Source organism: Aythya ferina (assembly GCF_964211825.1).
Source record: "Aythya ferina genome assembly, chromosome: 10".
Taxonomy (NCBI): domain Eukaryota; kingdom Metazoa; phylum Chordata; class Aves; order Anseriformes; family Anatidae; genus Aythya; species Aythya ferina.
Genome location: NC_140306.1, coordinates 12,458,528 through 12,484,730, shown reverse-complemented (window position 1 = coordinate 12,484,730; position 26,203 = coordinate 12,458,528). Strand labels below are relative to the sequence as shown.

Here is a 26,203-nt window from a genome sequence, read left to right as displayed (position 1 = left end):
TTAAAGGAAATCTATCACATAGCTGATAACCAGCAAAATGTAGTTAAGTGAACTTCCTTGTGCCAATTCTGTTCTCTTCTTCCTTTACTATTCACTTATTAAATACATTTTCTCATGTACAGAAAGATTTTAACGATTAGATCGAAAGAAAAAGCAAACAAGGAGCAGAAATTGTAATAAATTTGTGACATAAATCCTTCTCTTTGTAATAAGTTAGCATGAAATATACTTGGATATATCCTAGGTGAGCTAACTGGCCTAGCTATTGCCCTGCAAACTATTAGGTTGCTCTACTTGAACAATCTGTTTGGATTCCTATAAAGTACTGTTTAGGAATTGACAAATCCAGGGATAAAAATCAATAGCTTATTTTAAATTAACTAATGGATCTATCTATATGTATTTAATTTTAAAGCTGTGATGTACTTTTTGCTTTTCCTATTCCCTGTTTAGCTGTACAATCTCTTTTTGTGATGCCTTTATTTCAGCATAATTTGTGTCAGAACAACTGGCTCATAGATATCTCACCTGCTTATGTAAAGAATGGATCTTACAACATATGATTGTTACATACCAATAACAGATTTCACATCTCAGTTTCCAATTATTATTGATTAGTTGTAGGCTTATTTCCTATCAGTAAATAATCAGTTGTCAACTTTCTATGGTATTCACTTAGTTTATACCTTCAAAGTTAAATAGTAGCTCAAAGTGTGTTATGTCAAATGAAACAGAGGGAAAAGAAGCTGAATGAAATAACATTGCCAAATAGGAGGAAAAAAACACCTTTTTTGAGGAAAAATGTGAAATTCAAAATATATAAAAAGAAGAAAAAGATTAAAGATTTGTTTTATAAATGATGACAGTCATTTAAAAAAAGGAAGCTGCCTATCATACTGTTTTCTTTTGTTATGTTAGTTCTAGCCTGTACTTGGTTAACAAATTCATGTTTTGTTACATGTACTTGACAAAGTTATCAACTTTATGTTCAACCAATGCAAACAGCAAAAGTAAAACTGACTTGAGGGAGGTATTTTTTTTTTATTATTACAAGTTGATAAATACAATCATGAGAACTCATTTTTCTAACCTCATTACAGAGTGCTTCTAAATGAAGGGCTTCCAACTTCTGTGTCATTTCTTTCTGCCGGCTCCTAAACCAGCCATCAAAGTTTGGTGATTTCAAAAAATGCCTGTTAAAACAGAGAAACAAAATAAAATTTATATTTTAATTACAATCCTGATAACAGTTTTCTATGTCATCAACTGTAAAGTAGTTATGTTTGACGTTGAATAAGGATCAGGGCCCTTTCTCTGTTTACTTTCACAAAAACATGGTGTAACAGTAGCTTGTATTAATCCAAAAAAAAAATTGAGAAATCAACATAAATAAAAGGTGTCAGAGACAATAGATGTCAGACAAAAAAAAGCAAGGCTTTATTTTAAATATCCCTATTTTTATTTCTGTGTTTGATTGGAATCAGGTATGAAGTTCGGGGAAAAGTCCAGTTCTAACCTCCCAACAGATAATACTTGTTTACAGGGACAATTTCTATTAAAGTATATTTTCCAAAAGTCAGATTTATAAAGTCTTACTCAAACCAATACTGATAATAAGCATGCTCAGGAAAAAAAAAAAATAAATAAAAAATTTTTGTTTCATGTTGATGAAAGAAATGACCTGTAAAGTCCTATCCAATCTCCTTTTAAACCCGAAGTGAGCTGTGGTCCTGCTTTTTCTAGCGTCTTCATGAATTCATCTTGGCTAAAATGCCTCAGTTGCGGTGGACTCTACGTAAAGACAAAAAAAAATCATTAGAATACTGTAACTGTCTTCTCCAATCACCCACCTCCATCTCATGCCAATGGTATTTCCTTACCTTCCACGGTGATATACATTTTTGCAAAGGCATTAGACTTGCCACATAACGTTCCTAGGGAAAGGGAAAAAAAAGGTTGCTTGCATAACCAGTATTTAAGATACACAGTCCACGTGTATATTTACTTATCACTTGTGACCACAGAGCGTTCTCTTCTAAGTAATGGTACAGGGTGGGGTCATACATATTTGCCACGTGAGAATATGAGAAGGAGCTTATCTAATCCCATTTTCATTTCTCAGCTACAGAACCTGACATCAGCAAGGTTCTAGAAGGATGGAGGAAAAGGGAAAGCAGGACAGCAAGCAAACAAATATGTGAAATATATATACCCTGAACTCCAGCCACTAGTTAATAGTTTCTCATCCTATTTTGGTAGCTCACAGGTGCCTTTGTATCCTGGGTGAATGCCAAACACTAATCCCATGTTGTATCAAGTATTTGGAAGGGGTTTTTTAACAGTCTCTTACACAAAGAAATACAGAACTACCCTACCAAATGCTGTTTCAGCTGTGGGCCTCTCTGCAGTATCAATGCTTGGCAAAGGCACTGGCAGCACTTCAGCTGGTTATCTCAAGCATCAGTTGTGGAGACATTTCTTAGGAATGCCAATCCGAAGCTTAAGCTCTGACTACAGGGGGCAGCTCCACCTTGCCAGCTCACACAAGCACATCAATACAAACTGTTGCACATGGCCATACTTTTTTGATCTATAAACACAATCAGCTTTGATAACATTATGAAAACAGAAATTGGATGCCAGTCATGGCATGCTCTAAAACGATGAAAATTTCAGCTCATTCACTGAGTGTTTAGGGAGCTCAGAAAGGGATCATCAGTATGTACAATCCAATGCCTTAGGTATCACTTTCCTGTTTTTAAACACTTGCCCAGAGAAATGACTCAATCTCATACAGAACTGTTTGTGAACGTCCTAACTCCAAATGCTAGGTAAGACCACATTAGAACATGTTTACATCATCCCAATGACTAGAGAACAGATAGCAGATTTCAGTGTCAGTGCTAGTCAAAGTCTCCAAGCTGTCAGCCTGCACGGATTCAGCAACCTAACCTTAATATTCATCTGTTAGCATAAAGGTCTGTCACTAGTCTGCAACCACTAGAACTGGATTTCAATTTACAGGGCAGGTAAGTTTTTACTATTAGAGTAGATAAATTTTCCTACTTTTAAGTTTCTTTCAGCCAATTCTCATCTCAGTCAGGAATTAAAAACAATCTGGTGAACATTTAGCATTCCAAGAAACCCTGCTTACTGGCTAGAGATCAGGCAAAATTTGCCCCCTCAGCTTACTCTTAGAGATTTGAACAGGTGAAGTAACACGTTTAGAGAGCTTATCAGCAGGCATCTGCCACTTGCTGAAGAGTGGGATACTGTAAAATAAATTATTCTGATTCACTGAAAAAAGTAATTTGTATGACACCCTATTAGATGAAAAGTAGGTCTATTTCAACCTTCAATGTAAGTCAGTCTCTGTTTTGTAAAATTTTAACAGCATCTTGTAGAGTTATCTGAACACGCAGAGTTTGCTGGAAATTGGTTTTATTGCACCCAAAACCAGAAAAAATAAAACTTGATAAAGCAAACTCTTGTGAGAATCATTCCTTTACAGGTTGAGCTGGCTGATCTGTCATGCCTTAGTAGAGAGATTACCCCTCAGCTATCATAACACATTACTACAAGAATCAACAATTTTAGAGCTCTTCTCATCACCAAGTACTTTCCAACTCTACTTTTTCAAAACTGCCATTTCTCAAGTTCAGGAGAAACACCCCTTTATTTATATGCACATACAGAAAAAGAAAAACCTCCAACAGAAAAAAATTCAAACAGAAAAGGGGTGGGGGTGTCAATTACAAGTGTCAAGGAAGGATTAAACAAACTTCCTTCTTAACCCATGTTAAAATATATGCACAGTTATACTTAGCATTTTCACATGCTTGCTTGTGATGTACTGTGTATCGTTTATGCAATCAACTTACACAATGAAGCATTCATTTTTTGAAATCTGAACCTGCTGTCTAGGAATATAAACGTTTTCTTCTCTGACATTAAGCTCCCGCATCGTTTTTCTGCTAATTACCATACGTGAAGAAATGTAACACTACCGTATTTCAGAAAAGTCAAGACATAGCCTAATGTTAAATTTCTGCAGCTCAAATATTATTCATAGAATCACAGAATGGTTGAGTCTTCTCTTCCCTATGCTACTATGCTAAACAGCCCCAACTGTCTTTCCTGGTGTGCCCCAGTTCCTCAGTCAATCACCTTACTGGCCCTTTGCTGGACTCTCCAGAAGTTCCATAAGACTCTTGTACTGAGGAGCCCAGACACGATGCTGCAGGTGTGGCTTCACCAGTGCTGACTAAAAGGGAAGGTTCACCCCCCTTGGATCTGCTGGAAACAGCCCTCCTCCTGCAGCCCAGGATACCACTGTTTCTCTTTGCTACAAGGGCACACTGCTGACTCATGGTTCACCTGGTGTTCACCAGGACCCCCATATCCTCTTCTGCAGATCTGCCTTCCAGCTGGCCAGGCCCCGTATGGAATGCTGCATAGGGTTATTCCTCTCCAGGTACTTTGCATTTCTCTTTGCTGAACTGCATGAGGTTCCTGTCAGCTCATTTCTCCATCCTGTTGAGGTCCCTGAGTGGCAGCACAACCCTCCAGAGTATCAGCCACTCTTCCCAGAGTTGTGTTACCTGCAAACTTGCTGAGGGTAAAAGCTGCCCCATCATCCAAGTCATTAATGAAGATATTGAACAGTACTGGACCCAGTATTGACCCCTGGGGTACACTGTTACCAAAAAAACCTTCCTTGTATTACATATACAAAAAAAAAAAAGTCTAACAACTTACAAGTGGAATAATGAAACTTTCTGTCAATTCTAAGAAGTATCTCCGAAGAATCACACTCTGTGCTTCTGTAGGACGTTTCTGTTGCACACCCTTAAAAAAGAAATCAGATAAGTCTGATATGTAAGTAGGGGTTTTTTTTATTTAAAATAAATAAATAAATAAATGAATATTTGTTCTAGTATTGCTGTACTTGTTTGCCATAAGCTTACACATTGTACCCCCTTCTCCTGAACCATGAAAGGAAAGCAATAGGATCAAGTTCCTTCTGCACATTCAAGCCTTCAATAGCTAATTTCTTAGTTTGTAAGCTCTGATTCTTGAACACCTCATGGGTGAAATTTCTAGACTAAAGAGACACGAGAAGGATGGCAGAAGTTGGAAAAAACAAAACAGATAAACTAAGCGCTCATTTCAATTATCTAAGACATTAAGCTAGCTTCGTGAATTTTACCATTCATGTTGTTATAGAAACATATATAAGAAGGCCTTTCTTCTACAGTGAGAATTTCAAAGTATCTATTCAGTTATGAATCAGGGCAAAGGAATCAGAATGCTGTTTCATTTTAGTTATGTAGACAGAGCTCAACCCTAAATGAGAACATTGTAAGACAGCATATGATAGTGTTTCCATGAAGAGACTTACAGTATTACCTTTTGTAACTGTTTAACAATTTCTTCATCTTTGTTCAAGTATGGCTTATAAGAGGTATAAACACCTAAAGAAAAAAAGCAGTAGCATATAGCCAAAGGAAAAATGGTTTGTTTGTTTGTTTTAAACTAAAAATACTGGTAATTTAACTCTGAAGCAACTTGATTACCGGGTTTGGAGTCCAAAGTTTTTAGGTTCTTCAGTTTTTTCACTTTCACCTGCTTTGGAACATCACCTGCCAAAACATTCAAAGCCACCTTACTAGAAATCTCCATTCCTGTTGCTAGGTATTAGTATGCTATATGTTGCAACGATTTTTAGAAACTTTATAATATTTATAATAATATAATAATTTACAATGATGTTATAAAATTTTAATAAATTATCAAATATTTGTAATATTTATAATATTATCTAAGACGTTATCTATTCTAAGAGGTATCAGAAACATTAACAAGCATCCAAGTAAATATACAGAAACATCCAGTAAGAACATTAACATCTTCACACAGGCTTTTAATTTATATAAAGGTTCTCTGTTGAAATAAAAACTAAAAAATTTTTAAAAAATAAAAATAAAAAAATGACAACCTTCTGAACTGAAGCAGCCAAAGAAAATACTGACTGTTGAGCAATGAATGTTTATTTCATTCACTTCAAACTTTATTCCATCTTCCTTTATTTCTTAGGGTAAACACTTTCAGGAACAAATCATTAGTACCTTAGCCAAAATTAAAGTCGTTAGATATATATGAAACTAAATAGTAGTCACAGACTATGTGTTATAACAAAATCCATTTAAGTCACTGTTTCAAAGTATATGTTTTTTCTTTGTTTGTTTTGTTTTGCTTCTAGTCAAATATATTCTTGTCCAGCCCTAAGACCCTAAATACTGTTAACAATCTTGCAGCCTTGGTAGAATTTTCCTCTTATATTTCGTTGGATAATAGTATAAATTATTACTGAAACTGCAGAGTGGGGAGAAAAGGAAAAAATAAAAATAAATCACAAGCCCTCTCTTTGTACCAAAATAAATGAAGTTCAAAATTCTAATGGCAGGTCAGACAAATACATCTGCAGAACTTCCCAACTAAGCATTTTACACAGTTCCTCTGGAACTTTAAAACTTCAAACTTGAAATCGTGTATCCAATTTGAAAGCAACCTAGTACATGGCCTTTCAGATCAATAGTCTAAGGAAGAATCTATTTTTCAGATCTTAACTACACAGTTCCATCCTCCTCCTTACGAAACAAGTATTCTGAAGCACAGATGGGGTAATATTTTGAAGCAAAGCAAAAACTTCCATGACTATAAAAAATTATAAAATCTGATTATAAAAAAATCTTCCATGATTACATTGAACACAGTAATCTTTAATTACTTTGGTACATGCAGAAATACAAGGTAACTTGTTTTTACAAATGTTATGGTATATTACCCTAATTGGATACTTACACAGTCCTACTTTCAGAACAGAGAACCTGTCACAGCAAACAACTACAATCAGGAATTTCCTATCATAAATGCAGCACTGCAGGATTTTATTACAGACCAGCCATACATATGATATCAAATATTACATTAAAATTAAGGAAGTTGTCCACCTTGAACAAATAATAATTACTGAAATGTTAGAAGATTAGAATTATGTTATTAACTTAGCTTTTTTAAAGGATTTTACTTTCCATGCACTTGCTGTAACTGATCTATTATATTCTGCTAATCCTAAAATTAGTATCAGAATCGACGTTTCTCAATTAATACCTTTTTGGTAGAATACAGAACCAGGATTGTGTGAAAGTTTAGAGAAAACATTATTACTGATGAATATTGCCACCTTTTGCATTAAATATATTGGATTGGACAATACAAGACATACAGTACTCGAGAACCTAATTTCACTTGACAGATTTTTATTTTTTGACAGGTATTTGGTTAGTTGATGGTTTGGTTTTTTTTGACAGGTATTTGGTTAGTAGTAAACTAAATTCATTAAACTAAACTAAATTACATGTTTGTTTATAAATAAGTACACAGTTAGATCTTGTCACACAGGATTGTAGAGGATGTTTATACTTTACCTGGAAGTTTAATATCTCCAATCCGAATAATGTGGGGCCAGTGCTGGAGTGTTTTAGCAAAAAAAGGATTCGTCACCCCTAGAATGACAGATGGTCTAGAAAAACAATGACAATGTTTAAAATATGACAGCAAGAGCACATGTCTTAATCAATACAAGAGGTCAACTATAATTCTTAACTTGAAATTATTCTGGTTTTGTATTTAAGAGTTAAATTTTAAGCTGCAGGTAAGACAACATGTTTAAAGATTCTAAGTTTTAAAAAACAGCTGGACAGATGTCTCAAAGTCTGAACAGCAGCAGAGAATAAAAGTGCCATACCTTCCACTTGACGCTCTTAGCTATTTCCTGCCCACTTACAATGATGAGAACAGGATTATCTAACATTATTGCGGGCTTTGTTTGTTTTAAATGAGCAGAAATTTAACCCTATATTTGAAAAGCTAATTGCTATGTTTCAAAGTTTCATTATGACAGACTCTCAGTACTTGAACATTGATGTCCAATGCAACTGCTGCTGTTTGTTCAAAACTTCTCAGCTGAGCTACTGCTCAGAGGACAAGATTAAAGAAAAAGACACTTGCTGTTCTACTTCCTTTCCAATGCTTCCGAGTCCTTTGTTAAAAAGCAATTATTAGGTTATTAAGTACATGAACATTGTAAACTTGGGTACAAAGCTGTTAAACTGCCAGATTTTCCTTTCTACTCTGTGTATAGAAACCGGCTTTGAGGAAGCATACAAGCAGAAAAAGAGGCAGTAAGTGCAGGGCTGCAGAATTTGGGACTTATATCATGATTACATCATGTTAGTCCTATATTTTTTCTATATAGTGGCTGCCATCTGTTTTATAGCCAAATGTTAGCTAAGGACAGAGTACAACTGCAAACCTCACTGGAACTGCTACACTAAAAATAGCTTATCATTACTTCTCCAGATTGGTTTTTAAGAATCTTATGTTTTTAACATGATGACAAGTGGGTATAAATTTTTATGCTAATCTACAACTATTTTTGACTTACATTCCTGCCTCTACTTACTAATTATAACAATATATATTTTTTAAACTCAGGCATGAAGAGATAGGACAAAAATCTGTACGCAGCTTTGTAGCTTGGTATAATGCCTAAGCTATGGAAATAGCAACTTTCATCTCCCAGCCTCATTACACCATAGAATGAGCAGTGCGTAATCACATCAGTATCTCTGAAGTCTTTGCTTGCTTTTCACTGACTCAAGTTTCACCAGTAAATCAGTTCTTCCCAGTCCTATTGCTCTTCAAGCATGTTCACCTGGAAACATTTCATTCCACATACTGATTACATATTTACACACACACTATTGTGAATTCAGTTTCATTATTTTTGGCGTTTCTATAATCCTGCTAAAGTCATGTTTATTGTTGATTTAAATTCAGTGGGATTTGCAGATATTGCTTGTGATTTTTCCCTGTTATCATAGGAGATTTACATTTTCTCTTCCAAAACAATATAAAGATCAGTGTCCATACAAATGTTTCAACACATTCTTCCATTGCACTCTAAAAAAGATCAATTTGCGATGACTTATCTATTATTCTTATCATTATGAGAAAATCAGCATAAACAGTAAATAGTCTCAAACAATCACAACCCTAGGGATGGATAAGTCCAGCCTAGCCTAGCCTAACATAACAATTATTTCATGCCTATTGCGTGGAAACTAAAAAGCAGCTTTCACATGTAGTTGATATGGACCAATGTACATGAACTGACACTCTTTTACTAGCTGGAGGAAAACAGCAAGGTTTAAAGTAATGCTTTCTTTCACACAGAGAAGTTTCTCTGGGTTAAGGTAAATTGGTAGAAAATCACGAGGAATGTTGTTTTATTGCTACGTGTAACACAATAGCAAGATTTTGTGGTAAACTACTTGGTCTCTTTTAGAAGCATACTTAATAGAACCAATTCTGATTTTGTATCACTGAAGTAACATTTGAAAAAGCCTAAGTCAAAACAAAGGAAAAAAACCAAAACACTCCTTGCTCCCCTCTCCCTAAAGAGAATAAAAACACATAGAATCTGCATCATCTGCATTCTTCCCCTTCTTAGAGCCACTGCTTTAAACACCTATTTCTAGCCTTGCCATTTTTCTGTAAGAAAGCCAGAGAAATTCTAAGGTACTGAACAACCTTTATATTTTGCTACAGATGAGTAAAACGTGGGTGACTAAAGTTTAGTTAAATTCTTCTTGAAATTATTTTTAGAAGTTAAATTACATACTGTATAACCACGCCTCTGGAATACAACTGGAAGCACAATGCCTATGTTTAGATGTTTTTCCACTGGCAATACTTTTTTGAGAGGAAAAACACAGCAAAAAACAAACAAAAACCCAACACAACTGCCACTGCCTGTTGAGGAACTAGAAAAAATTGTTTACAAAATATAAGTGAATCTAACACACATACTCCATTTCCCAAATCAAGCTGCATTTAAATAGCATAAGAAATAGCGTAGGTGTATGCTCTTAAAATAAAAGCAGAATATATTAATCTTTTTTTTAAAAAGAAGCAGACGTCCTTAGAGCAGTTTTAAAAAACTGTTTTGTACAGGATTTGAGACTCATGCTCTTAGAAAAGGATCTTAACTTCTGAAGTATTTGCAATGTTTTTCTAGCAAATTTAGTGAAGAGATACTTTTGAAAGGACAGTCTCACCTAGGACACCAAATGAACTAACTTTGCAAAACAGACATCCAGATGTTGAATTCTAGATGTGTGTTCAATTATTGCTTAAGATTAGTATAAAACAATTTCCAAAGGAGCTATTCCAGAGCTGATATTGCATAGGCAAAGTGTTACTGAAAAGCCGAACTTAATCTTGCTTTCAGACTTCCATTTTTATTTATGCTGTGCACAAGAGTCCTATGAAGCTCAAATTATGGCATTGTTGAGTAACTTCTTTATCCTATCTAACTGCAGTGACAATTTAAAATGTCTCATTATTGTATTCCATAAGATAAATCTTAAAATCAGAATAGTTGAGTAGTATCTTAACACAGGTTTATGGTTACAGATGACTTTAAGCAACACCTTCACAACAAAGTTTGGTTTACTTACGGGGCTTGTGTGCGAGTTGTATATTCTTTGAATTCACTGTCGTGTATGGTAAAGTATGGCCTGAAATCACTGCAGTACTTTAACGGTGAAATACAACTGCAAGGTAGAAAGAGTAGAAGTTTGTTGTATGTATACAATACAAAATTTAATGAAAGAAAAAGCTAATCTAAAATTTGTAAGGCTTTGTTATATTCAGATAACTCCAACTGCAATCAGCTGCAAGCAACAATGACCCACTTATTCATCAGTTTGGCAGCTCCATTGCATTTACCTCACAAGTGCCAACACAGTTTCTGAAGATTCTGATGGTGATGGTGCCATCACGACAAGTGGTTCTCCTAGCAGTACTAGTTCCCAAAGCATCTGGATGTGAAAGAACACTGGACAGAAACACCTAAAAACAGATTGAGAGATTTTAATACATTTAAAATAACCAGAAGGAATGCGTATCTGGTTAATAACTGTATAAAAAGGTTTCCAGGAGAATTGGAGTCATTTGAAAAATACAAAATATTATTGTAAAAGGGAACATTTAATGAACTTGCTTATTTATTGCAATTTCATGTTGTCTGAATTCTTTTTTAGACAGTTTTATGGAAAAAGAGTATTAAAAATAATACTGGTAAACAATAGCTTGTGACCTGTTAACTATGTGTTATGGAACCCTCAAACTTTAACTTGTGGGAAATTCACAGTTAGGAACAAATCAGTCCAAATTCCTACCTGAAAAGGTCTACTTCATGAACAGTGGGTAAGGCCATAGAGATCTGAGCATTTGCCTAAAAGACATCACAATACTAGCTTTTTAGTCATCACAGGTATTAGAACAGTTTGCCTTAAGGGCTTATATATAGTAGATGCTATATACCTTATGTACTGCTACTGTACTACTGAGGTTGTAGTGCATTGTCTCCCCAAGTAACTTTTTTTTTTTTTTTTTATGATAAAAGCAAGATTTTCCTAGCATACACACACTCACCCACCCACCCCCTTATGCGACTGTCAGACTGAAAATTATAAAAAAACACTAAAGCTGTTTCAAACAAGAGCTGTGCTGCATATGAAGGCAAGGACAGATTTATTTTATAACCAGCTTCTATGGGAAAAGATTTTTGATGTGATTTTTGTCCTCCAAAAAATAGTTTTGTATAGCTTCACTCTTTAAAAAGATGCTTAAGTTAAGTAATTTTGTTAGCCAACTATCCTTTTCCAGCAGCAGAACAACTCGTATCATCTCCTGACGTGCCCAGGGTAACAGGATTAAAACACTTTTATATGAAGAATCCAACACTTCTATTCAAGAATCCAATACTCTTCTATTCAAAATTTCAAAGACTGGAATTCATTATCATCAAAAATATATAAGGATTTGCTATCAATCTTTTATGAACAAGCTTAAAGAGAAAGAACGAAGGCAGCTATTTAGCTTTGTCTTATGGTTATACACAACAGCAGTATCTAATCTCCACCTGGTGCATGTTCTGTACTATTTGGGTTGTTCCAGGCTTGTCACGGTATGTTGGAATCCGCAGCTAAGAAAGAAAGACAAATAATTTCTCCTTGAATCAAATCTGGCATTGACCTAAAATAATCACTTTCAGATAAATTGCAACATTTAAAGAGAACGTAATACAGTACTGTGCTTAACTTACTCTCCCAAATATTCACATAACAATGAATACATAGCTTAAGACTACAGACAATTATTACAGGAATCGATATGCAATGCTACGTAGCACTATATTACAATTTGAATATTAGAATATGAAAATTATACTTACAATAAATTCTTAAAATAAATTCAAACCAACCAAAAGCATTCAAATGCTCAAGAGAACAATCTAAAACAAGGTTACGGGGTTTTAAGGTGATACAGAATTACTGCTAGGAGGGGGGAAAAAAACACACAAACTGTCAAAACATCAGACTTCTTTGTGGGTATGGCACAAAACCCAAATATAGTGAACAACAAATATATTTTTCTGTCCTCGCAGTCTGCATCTGTCAGTCTTGTAGTATTACTAATTCAATCATACTGAAAGCTGGTGTGTACAAATACATGTAATTTATACACAACTATTAAGCTCACTGCCCTAGCAGTGTAAAAACCAAACAAACCACAATATGGGGACAATACCCAATATGCAAACAAGACATACATATGTGACATTTCATTATCATGTAGTGTCCAGAAGACTGCAACATTAAATTTGTGCCTACAAAATAGCTTCAGAAACTTCTCCTTTCTCTCCTTGGTAAGGCAAATGTGTCTGGCCATAAGCTTGAAACTATCTGCTAAGAATGTACTTCTGCCTGTAACCTCTGGATCCATCAACTCCATTTAATTGCATTTCAGATAAAGATACTGTGGCTCCCAGAGGCACAATTCTTGGCCACCTACAGTTCTACAGTTCTCCATGCACTAGATCCAACTTCTTTAATAGATTTCTTCAGACGTATTTCCATTTCATTGAGAATTATCAACAGGACAAGAAATTAATTTCTGGTGCACGGGCCAAAACAGATTTTTGTTTGTCAAACTTCAATAACAAGAATGTTTTCCATCAATACATTTCATTTGGTTGACTGGAATTTAATTACCAGTATTTTCAAGTGTTACTTAATATTTGACAAATATAATTAGCATTAAAGCCTCCTGCATATTCCAGAAGGTTAATATAGAGACTGCAATTAATAGTTGTCTTGAAATATCTCTTTTTAATATCCACAAAAAGCAAATGTTAACCTACGCACCAGAAAAAATAAAAAATGACCCCCTCAATGAAGGAACCTAATGAAGACCTCCCCAGCTTTTACTCAGAGTGGAATAAGTCTATTCTTGTTCTGGATGAAGTATGAAAGTATGAGACACTGAAAATAAGGCAGAATACAGTGAGTACATGCTCAGCAAATGGAGAGGAAAACACCCTCAGAGAAAAGAGGTGCTGGAATACTTACCTTCATTATAATACCCATGATAGGCAAATGTAGTATCTCCCCTGGAATTGGTGGTGGCCAGCGATCAACATCACTACAGACTTAAAGAAAAAAAAAGTATAAAGCATAACACATACACATACAGCTAGTATGGATATGCATTAACTCACGGTATTGTAGTCACCTTTGTGCACACTGAATTTTTAAGTTAGTGCTAATACCCCACAGTATTATCTTTTCTTCACTCCATACTCTAAGGAAGTTTTACAGCAATGTTGACTTTCTTAATATACTATTCCATTAGAACTACAAAGTTTTTCATTTCATGAAAATAGTATTATCTTGTCTTCCATTTTTATAACAGATTTGTAATTCATTGAAGAAATATTATGAGAAAGCATGAAAGTACATTATTAAAAAACTGAACATGACATAAACATTTAAGCAAATCAGCTACTGTAGAACAGAGACACAAGTAATTAAGGGAAAAAAAGTCCTAAGAGATATTAAAAGTTTGCCTACAAAGTTTTCCAGCATTTTGTTGTAAACAATTGCAAGTATCATTACTAATTCTAGTAGTAACTTTGTTTTAGAACTTATTTTGTTCATAATACAACCTGTCAAAAGTCTATATACAGGTAATTCTGTTTATTTATATACAGGTAATTCTTTTATCAAGAACAGCTTCCATAAATTGCTGCTCAGTGCCAGTACATAGACTCAGATTTTGTATGGGACAGGTTGATGCACCTGTTATCAGTGCTGCCTTGTTGCTTCTTGTATTTTGTTAAAACAGCCCCCTCTGCCAATGCAAGATGACATTTGTACAGTTGCTTAACAAAAGTTGTCAGAATGCCTGAAAGGACTCGATTTGTCAAGAGTACACATTAAAGGTTGCCATCGGCTGCTTGTACTGAACAGCTAGTTCTGAAATTTATGACAAAATCTTAAATATTTTTCAGTGGGGATCAACTCTCCCACAAAGGATCCCAAACCAGATTAGTTCTGTTCAATGATCTAGACAGAAATCAAGCCAGTTTGCTGAAGTTTTAGCCCTCCACCCTGCAAAAACACAAACGCACAAACTCAACTGTGACAGTTCGTTATTTTTTCCAAAACAGGTATGTGATATTGTAGGAGCACTTCAAGAACTACATAATAGTAGCACTACCTGCTTCCAGGAAAGCTTCACTTTTTTCAAAATATTCTGGTGCTATTTGCTTAAGCACAGTGCGAAAGAGATGGACATATGGCAGCTTGCTGATGAGGACCAGCGACTGGAATAAAGAGTTACAAAACAAAAATGCAACTTCAAGTTAATCACTTGTATTGCAGTTCTACTGATTATCCTCAGAGAACACCAAGTGTGACTTTTCCCACGCACATACAAGCTAACCACACATTTTACCACAGGCCATTGAGAAAGAACTCCCCAAATTTCCCAACTTTTTGTTTTAACATAAAATAGTTTTCTTCCAAACAGTGCTGCTGGAACATAACAAAGCTGACGTAAAATTAAATCAGTTTACTACAAATCACCAAAGAATTTAGTTAAGAGAGCAAGATATTCTTTCTGCTTCTCTAAGGTCACTGAAAAATAATTAACTTTGAAATTTGTATTTTCCTAGGATAATTGAAATTACCTTCTGGAAATAGCCTCTTTTTAATGATTTGTCTCGAACTTGTCTGAAATATACATAGCCATAGTAATATGCTGGATCTTTCTGCAAAAGAACCAAAATAATTAAATATACCAACCTGAAAATGTCCGTCTTTTGGAAGGATTCTATAAGTATTTTAGAAGTTTATTTACCTGCAAGCTCCTAAGTTAATTAGATACAAAAAGAGTACTCTGCATTAAAATATTTTCAATTACTTCAAAGAGAAAGCACCAGTGTGTGGAAATGGAGTTGTGCTTTCTGGCTTCACTATTTTCATATCTACGTTCTCTTGAAATACCATGAAAGCAAAAATAGAATTAATTCCCTACGGAATCAACACTCAAATTTCACAAAGATGCACTAAAAAGAATTTAGCAGTTAAAAAAATTGAAGAAATCCCAACTTGAGAAGATAATACTAGTCTTTTAACGTATAAGTGTTATAAAATATGCTTGGAATATTAAGGAGGCATGGTCTCACATTTCAACAGTAAAACATCAGCTTCATACGTGCAGGAATTCAACTATTTGCCGCATAAACAGATTCAATTTGAATCTGAGAGTCAAACTCCCACTGGCATAGTTAAAATACCAAGAATGACTTTTTGGTCACTACCTCTTTTAGATAACTCCTCCATCTTCAAGAACATGAAGGGAGGAAACAGAGAGAGACCTCTCAACTTTGTGAGGTTTTGCTTGTTTGTTTTTGTCTTGTTTGTTAACATTATAAAGTACTTCGGATTCCCTATACGGTAAGGGTTCCTGCAATCTGATATCCACGTTTCCAGTCAGTAACAAAATAGCTCTGGTCATCAGTTTGACTTTTTGCAGTCCAAAATCCATTATTAGTTACTTATTATGATAATGACATACTAAAAAAAAAACATCTGCTCAGCTTTATCTTTCAGGACATCTAGTTCAGTTTTTGTTTTTCGAGCATTAATTTAAGTGTTAAGACCTATTAATTAACATTATCCAGAAGAAATTAACATTATTACTATTATTTTTAATTTCCAACCTTTAAGTAAACTGGTAGATCTCTATCCAATTGGTCCAGAAAACAACACAATGAAACTTTCCTTCCAGGAGACCGTCGAAATCTAAAACAAAACTGCGTGTCCCCAAGACAACCTACATAGGGGGAAGAAATAAACAACAAATTACAGTATTTTGAATTTGCTTAAATATTAGGACTTGTCCACAGAAAGAGATAAAATAGTTCTGGTTCAATTATTTTGCACTGCTATTATGCCCATTGATTTATAAATGTATACATTTGGGGTGAGTGATTTGGCACCTGTGGCAGCAATAAATAGCTTTTCTTCAACAAGAGAAAGTAAAGTCATTCTACCTCACAGTGAGTTTATTAGCTGTAAAGACTTAAGACCTTAATTTCCCTGAAGAGCTCCACTAACAGCTGTCCTCCTATTGTTATTACCTATTTTATTGGTCTGGCTGTACAGTTTTCATCTTGACCAAGTTTCTTTTCTCTGTTCAATGACAGTATTTAGCCTTTTTTTGATACCAAGCTGGGCCAAGTTAATAGAGTTGCACTGTAAGAGCAAGCCCAGGACTACTATTAGTAACTTTGAGGGTTGCAAAATGAACAAAACTGAACAAGACTGAGTGAAATTCAGACATATTTATGTTTTGACAGTGTGTTCAGAATAATACATATATTTAAATACAAATATTTGCTACTAACACAAAGTCACATAAGAATTCCAGGAAAGGACAAAAACATACTGTCCCATAATAACCCAAAAAGAGTAAAGTTTCCCTTTATTTCTATTGAAATAAATTTCTGAAAGGAAAATATAATTAAGTATGTCAACTATCTGCAGTCTGAAAATAAATTTTGACCAACTTCGTACCAGACATCAAAGAAAGACATCTCCAGGTGGAACGTAAGAACTATAGTATCAGAACTTGTAGCACTGATGCCTTCATGACTATGTTCTTGCCGTTAAAAACATTGCTTGCCGTTGAAACAGAGGACGCTCCAAAAAAAATACCTGACATTCAAGTAGAAGCTAGATAAGCTGAGCAGACTGCTGTTTGGCTAGAATCTTAAGAACACACGAGCACATTGCGCATTGCGGCAAACCTGTTAGAAAAATTGCCCCTTTGGAATGCAGTGTTAGTAACATGAAAACAATAAATTGAAAAACAACCTCTCAAGCATTGCCAAGCCATGGTAAGCAGACTATTTTTAGTCTAACAATGGAAACCTTCATGTAAGTGACTATAAAAAAGATCAATTGCTGAACCTATAGCTATTGTTATTGCAGTAGGTTTCCAGATGGTAAAGGACATTCAGCATGGGGAAGCAAGTGTAACTTCTTCATTAGAGTTTTGCTCTTACAGCTGTTAGACAACATTTGTCAAGCTCTACAGGAAAATAAAAATCAGGAAGTGACTACTGATAATCTGGACTCTTAACAGCTGTCTTTATACTAGCCAGTGCTAATTGACTGAACAGTGTGGCAAAGCTCCACACTCCAGCTAACTCTTCAGACTAACAAGCTCAATTTCATTATTTATTTTTTTTTATTTCTCCATCAGCCACATGCTTACTGCTACAGCAACCACAGGCAGTCCAAATCCTCAGCCAAATTCATGTGCTTGTGCAACTGGCAGCATGGATTAATAATGGCACAGTCAGAGCATCCAGGCTTGAGGCTCAGAATCCCTTGAAGCTGCAGTGGGAAACCACAATGCACCAAGACAAAGCCAAAAACACCACAACACTGTACTCCAGATGCCAGCCAATTCAAACAGCTAGCTGAAACAAGTGCTTAAAACATGGACCTAATCATCACAAGAAAAATACCGTATATGCTAATAACAAAGCACTACGAAGTTACTCCATGTTTTCAGTTAGTTCCCTTCATTCAGAGCAAAACCAGCTATTATAAAAAAAACTACCACAGAGGACATAAAAGTAAATTACCCTTTATCATTAACATCCTGGAGAATTCATCATATTGTGAATGATATTTGAGAAGTTCTTTATGTACATAGAATTCAAAAAGAATGGTAAATGACTGTTCTTTTCTTTACTACCCATGCAGAAGAGTCAAATATACTGTTTTAAAAATAACAGTATCACATAACTTCACATAAAAACACAAGTGTTATGATCTAGCACCTGATTAAATCTTTTTTTTTCCCCTAAATTCATGGTCACCAAGAGTCTTAGGATGACTTCTATTCATAGATACAAAAGCAAAAAGATGAAGTGATCTGTCAAGTTCTCCACACAAATAAATACCCAAACCAAACAACCCCTCCCAGGCCCTTTATGCCTTTTTAAGCCATGAAAACCTAGGAAAGACTGACCTCAAATTTACCTACAAGCTAGTAACTTCCTCTACTGCTGTATTACACAAAGCTTTTATGTTACATGCTACAATAAAAATAAATCAGAAAGGATAGCACATACTTCCAGCTAATTTTTAAACACAGGTTTTATGAAGGTAACCCCTCTATACCATTTGAAACTTCAGCCTACCAAAAATCAAGAACAATCAAGAACCTGCAGATAGTCACATCATAAAGAGAAGGTGGTTTTTTTTCCTGCTGAAAGGAAACCCTCTTTACATACCCCTATTCTGCCTAACATAACTTCACTAGCACTTACTTGGAAAAGGAAAAAAAAAAAAAATCAGCCTTTGTTCCTAATGCATTATTTTGTACCTTTAACAGCTTTCAAACGTTGGACAAATTTATAACCATTAACAATGAGAGTAAGAAGACAATTAACTCATTTTCTCTTTCAATAACAGAAAGACACTTTTCCTCTATTTATACATAGGATATCAAGAACAGTGAAAATATCTTAAGTTTAATGACATTAAGACAGAGGAAAAATAGCTAAGGCTTTTTTTTTAAATGATGTATGCCAAAGCTCTCTCATATGTATTAAAAGCATAGATCTGCATCACTTGATATCAGAGCTATGCTGCAGAACAACCAGAGAGTAAGAACAGTATCGGGACAAATCTGCTATTACAAGCTTTGATTTTTGTAAAGAAAAGAATGTGAAAAGAAGCGTCTGTACTTTTGCCATCTCTTTCTGCAGGTGGTCTAAGTCATCAGCCACATGCCTCTAATTCCTCTTTGGCAGCAGAACAGGAAAAGTTTAGGTGAATGAAGAATTCAGCAAGCAGGACCACACAGCAACAAAAGCAAAGAACAGAGAAGAAAATTTAAGATAATGTAAGTTTTTCCTTCAGGACTGTTCTCTCTCTTGAATTTAAAAGTCCATTTCACTGTTAAGAATTTAGAAAACATACATTTACTCCTTTACGAGAAGAGGGTCCCAAATCCCTTCCATGAGTTTCTGAACTCTGTGCCTACACTCTTCTCTTCAATAACAGCATTTTTACTTTGTTTAAAGGAGACATTAAATATTCATTCTTTACTGGCAAAGAACTTTAAAACCTCTGCATGCATGTCACCTGGAAGCTGTTACATACTCACATTCCCAGTATTTCACTTACGCTAAATAAAGAGTTCTCAGACCTTACTGCAATACAGACAGTTATATTAAGTTATATTAGACTGTGATATTAAGATTTGCACATGAAGAATTTAATCTAAAACCACGGATATTTACTGTTAAATTCTTTTTTAATGTAGCAACAGATGAATACAGAGTAAAAGAAGCACTTACCTGAGTTGGAATCTGGAAAAGACAGATAGCAAATACTGGTTTTCTAAGGAATAGGAAAAAGGAAGAGAGCAGTTATATTTCCTGAAATTACTAAACTAAAAACAGATGATATACTTACACAGCAACCAAGACTTACCTCTTTATCTGTGAGTTTTGAATGTGGAGGATATATTACCTACAAGGAAAAAAAAAAAAGTAATATTTTATTTGAAAATAAACTGGATATAAGCAAAAAGTTTCCCAAATATTTTTACGATACAACCCTAAAATACTTGCAAGCTTTGGCTATTTTCAGTGTTAAGTTAGTAACACTACGTGTCTGTTCTTATTTCTCAAATGCTTTTAGGCTAACGATCTTGGAGAGTACAGATAAACATCTTTACATGGTGTTCTGGGTGACAGTTGGAGACCATATGGGTACACTCAAAAATTCATAGTACTTGACATTTTGACAGAACTGGTCTTAAGGAAGAGCTAGCCTTGATATTTAACTTGTACCTAGAAGAGGCAGCAAATTATTCCAAAGAAAGTCAGTAACATTTCGTTGTCTGAAACCTGTTGCACTGGGGTTAGTTGGGTAGGAATAATCAAAATTCAATTGCAGTATCAATATAGATTAATACTTAACTGGTGAAGGATGAACACTGGTGCCCTAATGAGAGCTGACAACTGTGAAAGCTCAATTAATAAACTGAAAAAAAAAAACCTTGAACTGACAGAACAAAAAATATATACATTTCATATTGTTTACAATGAATAAATCAAAAACAGTGCAAAACAATGTAAGACATGGAAACATCATTTACAAAAAAAAGGAACTGGATGTACAAAATTCATTATTATGCCAGTAAGTAAAAACAGAACATTAAGGAAAAAAAAATAATGAGATGCTTGAACTTCAACTAAAAGGTACTAAAAAAAAACCAAACTACTAAAACGGGTGGCTAGCCTGTAAGCAAAATAAAATCCAATATAAATTCAAAATTAATGTTTCAAACAAGGCTTCAGGGCTTCCACAGATGAGAACCTCTGTAAGAACAGAGGTTCAGTGCAAGAACAGTAACACAGTGTAGAGTCCTTTCATACTACTATACCATTAACGCAAGTTGACCATATTCAGTTATCTCATTTCATCTTGTTTTCTACAAAATTTTAAGTAAATGTATCTCCTGATAATATGTCATTCTACTCTATAGAAAGCAACAAATACATCCATTGGCAGGTCTCCATATAAGCAGACTTGCCATTAAATCCCCACTTCATTTATTTTTTCCTTAGTCTCCTATCCAGTGACTTCTAGACATACAACACACTATAACTAAAAGCTACACGTAGCTTTTAGTATACACGTAGCTTGTTCCACCTATGTTCTACCGCATACTGCATGTACTAAATTGCACTTCCTATCTTCGTGTTTCTTAACCTCTTTACATTCTTTTGTACTAAGGTGATGATGTAAGGAACTTACCAGAAGTAATACACTTGATCAGAACTCAGCAGCTGAACAATGCTAAAGTGATCTGCATCTAGTCAGGTAACTAGGACTACACACCTGACTTGAATTCATATTCCTTTTGCTCACTAACCACTGTCTTCCCAGAAGTTATGACATGTTGAAGTGAAATTAATTAAATGAATGAAATATTAAAAACAGTTGCAACTTTGACCTCCATTCTGTCACATCTCCTCAGCCTTTCTGACCCGCATGGCCATGTCAGAATGATGCTGTGATAACGAATGCAAGCACAGCACAGGCGAAGTTTTAAACCTTTTCCCAATATTTTGAATGACCTTACTAAAGAAGTCCAAATAGAAAAGAACATGAACACCATTCATGTGAGCTACTGCTATGCGAGAAGGTGTTAAAGCTGCCTATCAAAAGAACACATGCAATGACAGAAAGAGAGCGCAAAGTGGACACAAAGAAGCAGAATTATGGGAGACCAGCAATGTTTCCAAACATTTCCCTTTATAATCTACATGTCCTTTACACACATTTTTCTTTCCTGCCTGAATTAATAAATTAACTTGCTGGGCAAGAAAAAAAATAATAAGCCTAAAAGACTAATTTTCTGAAAAATGGATTCCAGTGTTACAGCAGACCCAGCGTCACAAACTCCAACTGTATTATAATTTTAAGTGCATGTTCTTATAAGTGAAACTTGAAAAGTTCCTTCAAAAAAAGTAACTTGCAAAGTGTGGGAAGAGGAAATTATTGGAGGAAATGTAATATTACACTACTTAGAAATCACTTTCCTCCTACTCCCCCCAAGCACAGTCATCAGAATTTTCTCCTAGAATTGCAGATTTAGGCACGGAACTGCTTCTGTCTAGGGAGTTTCCAAAAAAGAAATAACACATCTTGTGGGTTTGAAACAATGCAAGTGTTTACATTGCATTTCCACATCTTAATTGTCTGCAGTGTTAAGTAACCTAATTGTTAAGGATTACAATGGAAACTAACCTAATTATTTGTCCTGCAGCAATACAACTGAAACAGCTCAGGTCTTACTCCTGTATACATTTTGAGTTTCATTCTGTGTGTGCTTTCAACTAAAATTAATGGAACTGATAACAGTTTTGAGTTGTTTGCTGACAGCACAAGGGATACTCTGCTTCCCTCATCCACCACAAACATTATCTGCTTAAGTCAGAGGTTATAAAGAAATACCTGTCTTGGTTGTTAGCAGCACTCTATAATGTTAGATGAATATAACTCAGACAATAACGCCAGTGTGCCTGTTTATTATTTGTATTTCTCTTGCAGCCAACAATGCACATCAATTACGTATTTTAAACGTTGTAATAGCTACCTTTGTTGAACTGTAAGCCAGTCTGCCGTAAGCTTATACTAACAGCACTTTAACAACAACCCAAAGAACTAGAGAAAGGACACTCTTCCTTCCACACCAACTGTTTGCTGCACAATCATATGATGAACACGGTGGAACAGGATGTGAAACTGATCCAAATGAAAATACACTTTTAGCTTGTTTTCCATCCCAGTCATATTATCATTAAGGTCGAAAAAAGCACGGGAAAGGATCATCTGTCCCAATGCAGTTCAATATGCTGCTCCAGAGATGTCTGTGCAAGATGGCAATGGGCAGCGGGAAGCTAAAAAGCTGCAGTGTGGGGCAGCATCAGTAGCTCACAGCTCGCTGTTCATTTAATAGTGCAAGGATCGTACTTCAAACGGTTATTTTGGGCTCCCTCAGGGTTCCTTCAGGGCTCCCCGAGGGCTCCCCCAGGGCACCCCCGGGGCTCGCTGTGCCATGTTGCCCACCCCGCTTCCCTCACACCCCCCGCCGCGTAACGCCGACCCCTGAGGAAGCTCCCAATGCCCCCAGAGGACTCCCCTGATGCCTGCGGGGCGCAGGGAGGGCCCTGCCCGGAGCGGGGGAAACGGGGCCGCGCTGCCCGCACCTAACGGTGCCCGCACCGCCGCCTCACCCACCTCCACCGCCTGGCCCAGCTCCAGGTCGAAGCCCACGACGCACACGCAGTGCAGCCAGGCCGAGAAGCGGTCCCAGGGCAGCAGCGCCAGGCACGGCTCCGCGTCCTGCCCGCCCTCGGCACCGGCCCCGCCGCCCCCATCCCCGGCGCCGCCGCTGCCCGGGCCCGGCTCCCGCAGCGCCATGGCGCCGCCGCGCGTCACGTGACGGGGCCGCCGGCACCACCCCAGCCGGCTCCCTCCCCCCCGCGCCGCGAGTGGGAGAGGCCGCGCGGGGGCCGCGGGGGAGGGGGCGGGCGGCGCCGCCGGGCACAACCATTGTGACCGCGGGGGGGAGCCACGCGTTCTTCTGCACCCTCCGGGAGCTGGGCTGCAGGGGAAATCGGGCTGAGAGATGGGGAAGGAAACAAAGCTCTTAAAACCTGTGTCGGTGTCTTAGCCAGACGCCGAGGGTTGCTCCTCATTTAACGCTTCCGAAATATTCTCCCAAGTGTTCCTGTAGCACAGTCCGTGTCCCGCGGAGTTCGTGGCATTCGAGGTAAAGCGCTACACAGCTGCCCTGAGAAATAAATAAATAAAAATCACACCTCTCCCTCTAGAGGGGAAAAAAAAAGGCTTTCCTAAACCATCACTCCTTGTTATTTGGTTACTCACACTAGGCTTTTGCTTGACTGCTACCAGAAAGTGTCACCTGTAGTAAATGCAGCCAGGCTGGTTGCCTGAATTACCTGACACTTCTTCCAATTCGGACTTGCAAATATCAAAATCAAGATACCACACCTGTGCATACTTAACAGAAAATTCAGGACTATTTGGATGCACTGTTTCCTTAACTCGTTAACAACATTTGTTTATCTATCAAAACCAAACTGGCAGAAATTAACACATGCTTTGATCATTAGAATAATTTCCTAGACAAAGGAGGAATAAATATATAACTCAGGCAAATAAAATTATAATACACAAAATTATCATTGTAATAATTTAAGATAGAGCAGCCTTCTGTTACCATAAACCACTAGTGGTAAAGTGAATTTTAGATACAAACTAAGATATGAAAGGAGTTATGTAGCGTGCAATGGGAGCGGCTGTACAGGAAGGCTTGCGCTGTCTCCCGTTGCTTCAGGTATTTTGCCATGATGCCATTTCAGACTCATGAACTTTTCCAGTAGCTAATTCCCAGACTCTGTAAAAGATTGCCATCCAAAATATGATGTGACTAAGGCTTAGCTTAATCAGGTTAAAGTCACAGCAGTGGTATTTAATTTGCTGGTTTCATTTAGGAGCTGAAACAAGGCCTGGCCAAAAGCTTTTATCGCTTGGTTTAATTAAAAATGACATGTTGTGGCTTCTTACAGACCTTCCTATTATGCATTCCTTTCTAGTTTTCATTGGCCTCTATTTTTAAGTCTTTATGAAAACAAAAAGTATACTCCTAAATATGTCTCTCTATATATTTGTACACAAGTAAACTACAGAGAATAAAGTCCTTTAGTAAGACTGATATTCTCTACTCGTTTTGTTAAACATAGGCAATAACCAGTAAATTAATTCCACCTGATGCTTAACAGAAATAAACCTTTGGCAGGAGAAAGTTTAGAGAACAGAGATATGATCATTGAGAAAGAAGGATTCTCACTTACTGGAGATTTTCCTAACTACTAGGGAAATAATCAGTTCAGGAAAATTTTTACCTAGACATTTCAAATGCACTCCAGTTTTCATAAAACGTGATAATCTTTCTTGGTTGAGAATGGATGTCAGTTGTTTAAGAAAAATAATTAAAATGTTCCTGCATGTATTTTAGGTATTATAATAACAACTGAGGCTGACTGCTTTCTTCTTCATGAAGCTTATACTGGGTCAAATCTGTGCAGGACAAAGTACAAGCTTCAAAGTTGGGAACCTGTCAACTCAGGATGCATTGCTACAAGTTCCACATGAAATTGTAGGGCTCTGCATATGGAGTTTGCCCTTACAAATCTCTTTGAACTCTGCCTTGTTTTGCAGAAAGACAGCAATCTGTTCATATAAATATTCTACAAGGTTTGGACATGAGTATCTTCTGAAGAAAAACTATCCTCTGTAATGACAGCTGATGAGTATAGGCCTATGCAGGACAGGTGGATTCTTAAAGTCCAAAGCTGTTCAGCATTTGAAGCTATCTTACTTTCTTCCACCCTCTTTCAACCACAACTGCTCTCTCTGCTGTTTTGTCCTGCCTCTCAGCAGGAAGCTTTCTACCAGGTAGCAGCCAACGTAGTGGTGGCTGCTGGCTGGCCAATTTCCATCAGCTTCAGTAGGAAGTGACGGTGTGGAATGCACGTATCTACTGCGTAACACCAAAGGGCTGGATAAACATCTTCTACTCATCTCCCCTTGCCTCCCACCCTTGAGATTTTAATTGAAAGCAATACTTAATTTGTATCAGAAAAATCGGTGTAACAAACATATTCATAAAGAAACGTACTTAACACTTTGTTTTCTTACTCTTCAAACATCTCAAAAATGTCAACCTCATATTAAGAGAAAAGCCATTAGGAGCTAATCACGTGATGACTGTGTTCTACTAAAATGATGAAGCAGGGAAGAGGCCAGGTAGACCAATTTAGAGCATTTCATTAGAAATAAAGAAACATTCTATGTAAAATTATATATTAGCATTAATACAAACTGATTAACTATTAACAGTATGTTACATTACATTTGCTATATACATTGGATTAATATTATCAACATATGACATAATGTATATAATAGAGATTATATAGAGAATACATTTTACATGTAACATTTACTTTACATAGTATATAAAACTTACTATGCATATTACATTGTTATAACTGTATACAGTGAAACAAAATAAATGGAGAGTCTACCTGACAAGA

The 26,203-nt window shown here is 36.2% G+C and overlaps 1 protein-coding gene and 1 long non-coding RNA gene across 3 annotated transcripts in view; one reads left to right on the top strand and one right to left on the bottom strand.

Annotated features, from left to right (window-relative positions):
* The window catches only part of DENND6A (DENN domain containing 6A), a 26,707-nt gene extending 2,842 nt beyond the window's left edge, over positions 1-23,865 (bottom strand). Inside the window, exons 1-18 of one of the 2 annotated variants that reach the window (XM_084531244.1) lie at positions 23,738-23,865; positions 19,998-20,036; positions 19,862-19,904; positions 16,202-16,314; positions 15,167-15,247; positions 14,695-14,800; positions 13,545-13,624; positions 12,056-12,118; positions 11,310-11,365; positions 10,858-10,980; positions 10,587-10,682; positions 7,491-7,585; positions 5,577-5,642; positions 5,410-5,474; positions 4,759-4,848; positions 1,881-1,934; positions 1,682-1,791; positions 1,091-1,193 (exon numbers count right to left, since the gene is read on the bottom strand). In XM_084531244.1, the coding sequence (XP_084387370.1) occupies positions 1,091-1,193; positions 1,682-1,791; positions 1,881-1,934; positions 4,759-4,848; positions 5,410-5,474; positions 5,577-5,642; positions 7,491-7,585; positions 10,587-10,682; positions 10,858-10,980; positions 11,310-11,365; positions 12,056-12,118; positions 13,545-13,624; positions 14,695-14,800; positions 15,167-15,247; positions 16,202-16,314; positions 19,862-19,904; positions 19,998-20,036; positions 23,738-23,779 (1,425 nt within the window). In that variant the 5' untranslated portion in view covers positions 23,780-23,865. Of the gene's footprint in view, positions 1-1,090; positions 1,194-1,681; positions 1,792-1,880; positions 1,935-4,758; positions 4,849-5,409; positions 5,475-5,576; positions 5,643-7,490; positions 7,586-10,586; positions 10,683-10,857; positions 10,981-11,309; positions 11,366-12,055; positions 12,119-13,544; positions 13,625-14,694; positions 14,801-15,166; positions 15,248-16,201; positions 16,315-19,861; positions 19,905-19,997; positions 20,037-23,318; positions 23,517-23,737 lie in introns of those variants that run through there. The other variant, XM_084531243.1, reaches the window with a different exon arrangement.
* LOC311442262 lies at positions 23,659-26,203 on the top strand. Its single transcript, XR_014696539.1, has 2 exons — positions 23,659-23,853; positions 25,123-26,203. It is a non-coding gene; the product is annotated as an uncharacterized lncRNA (long non-coding RNA).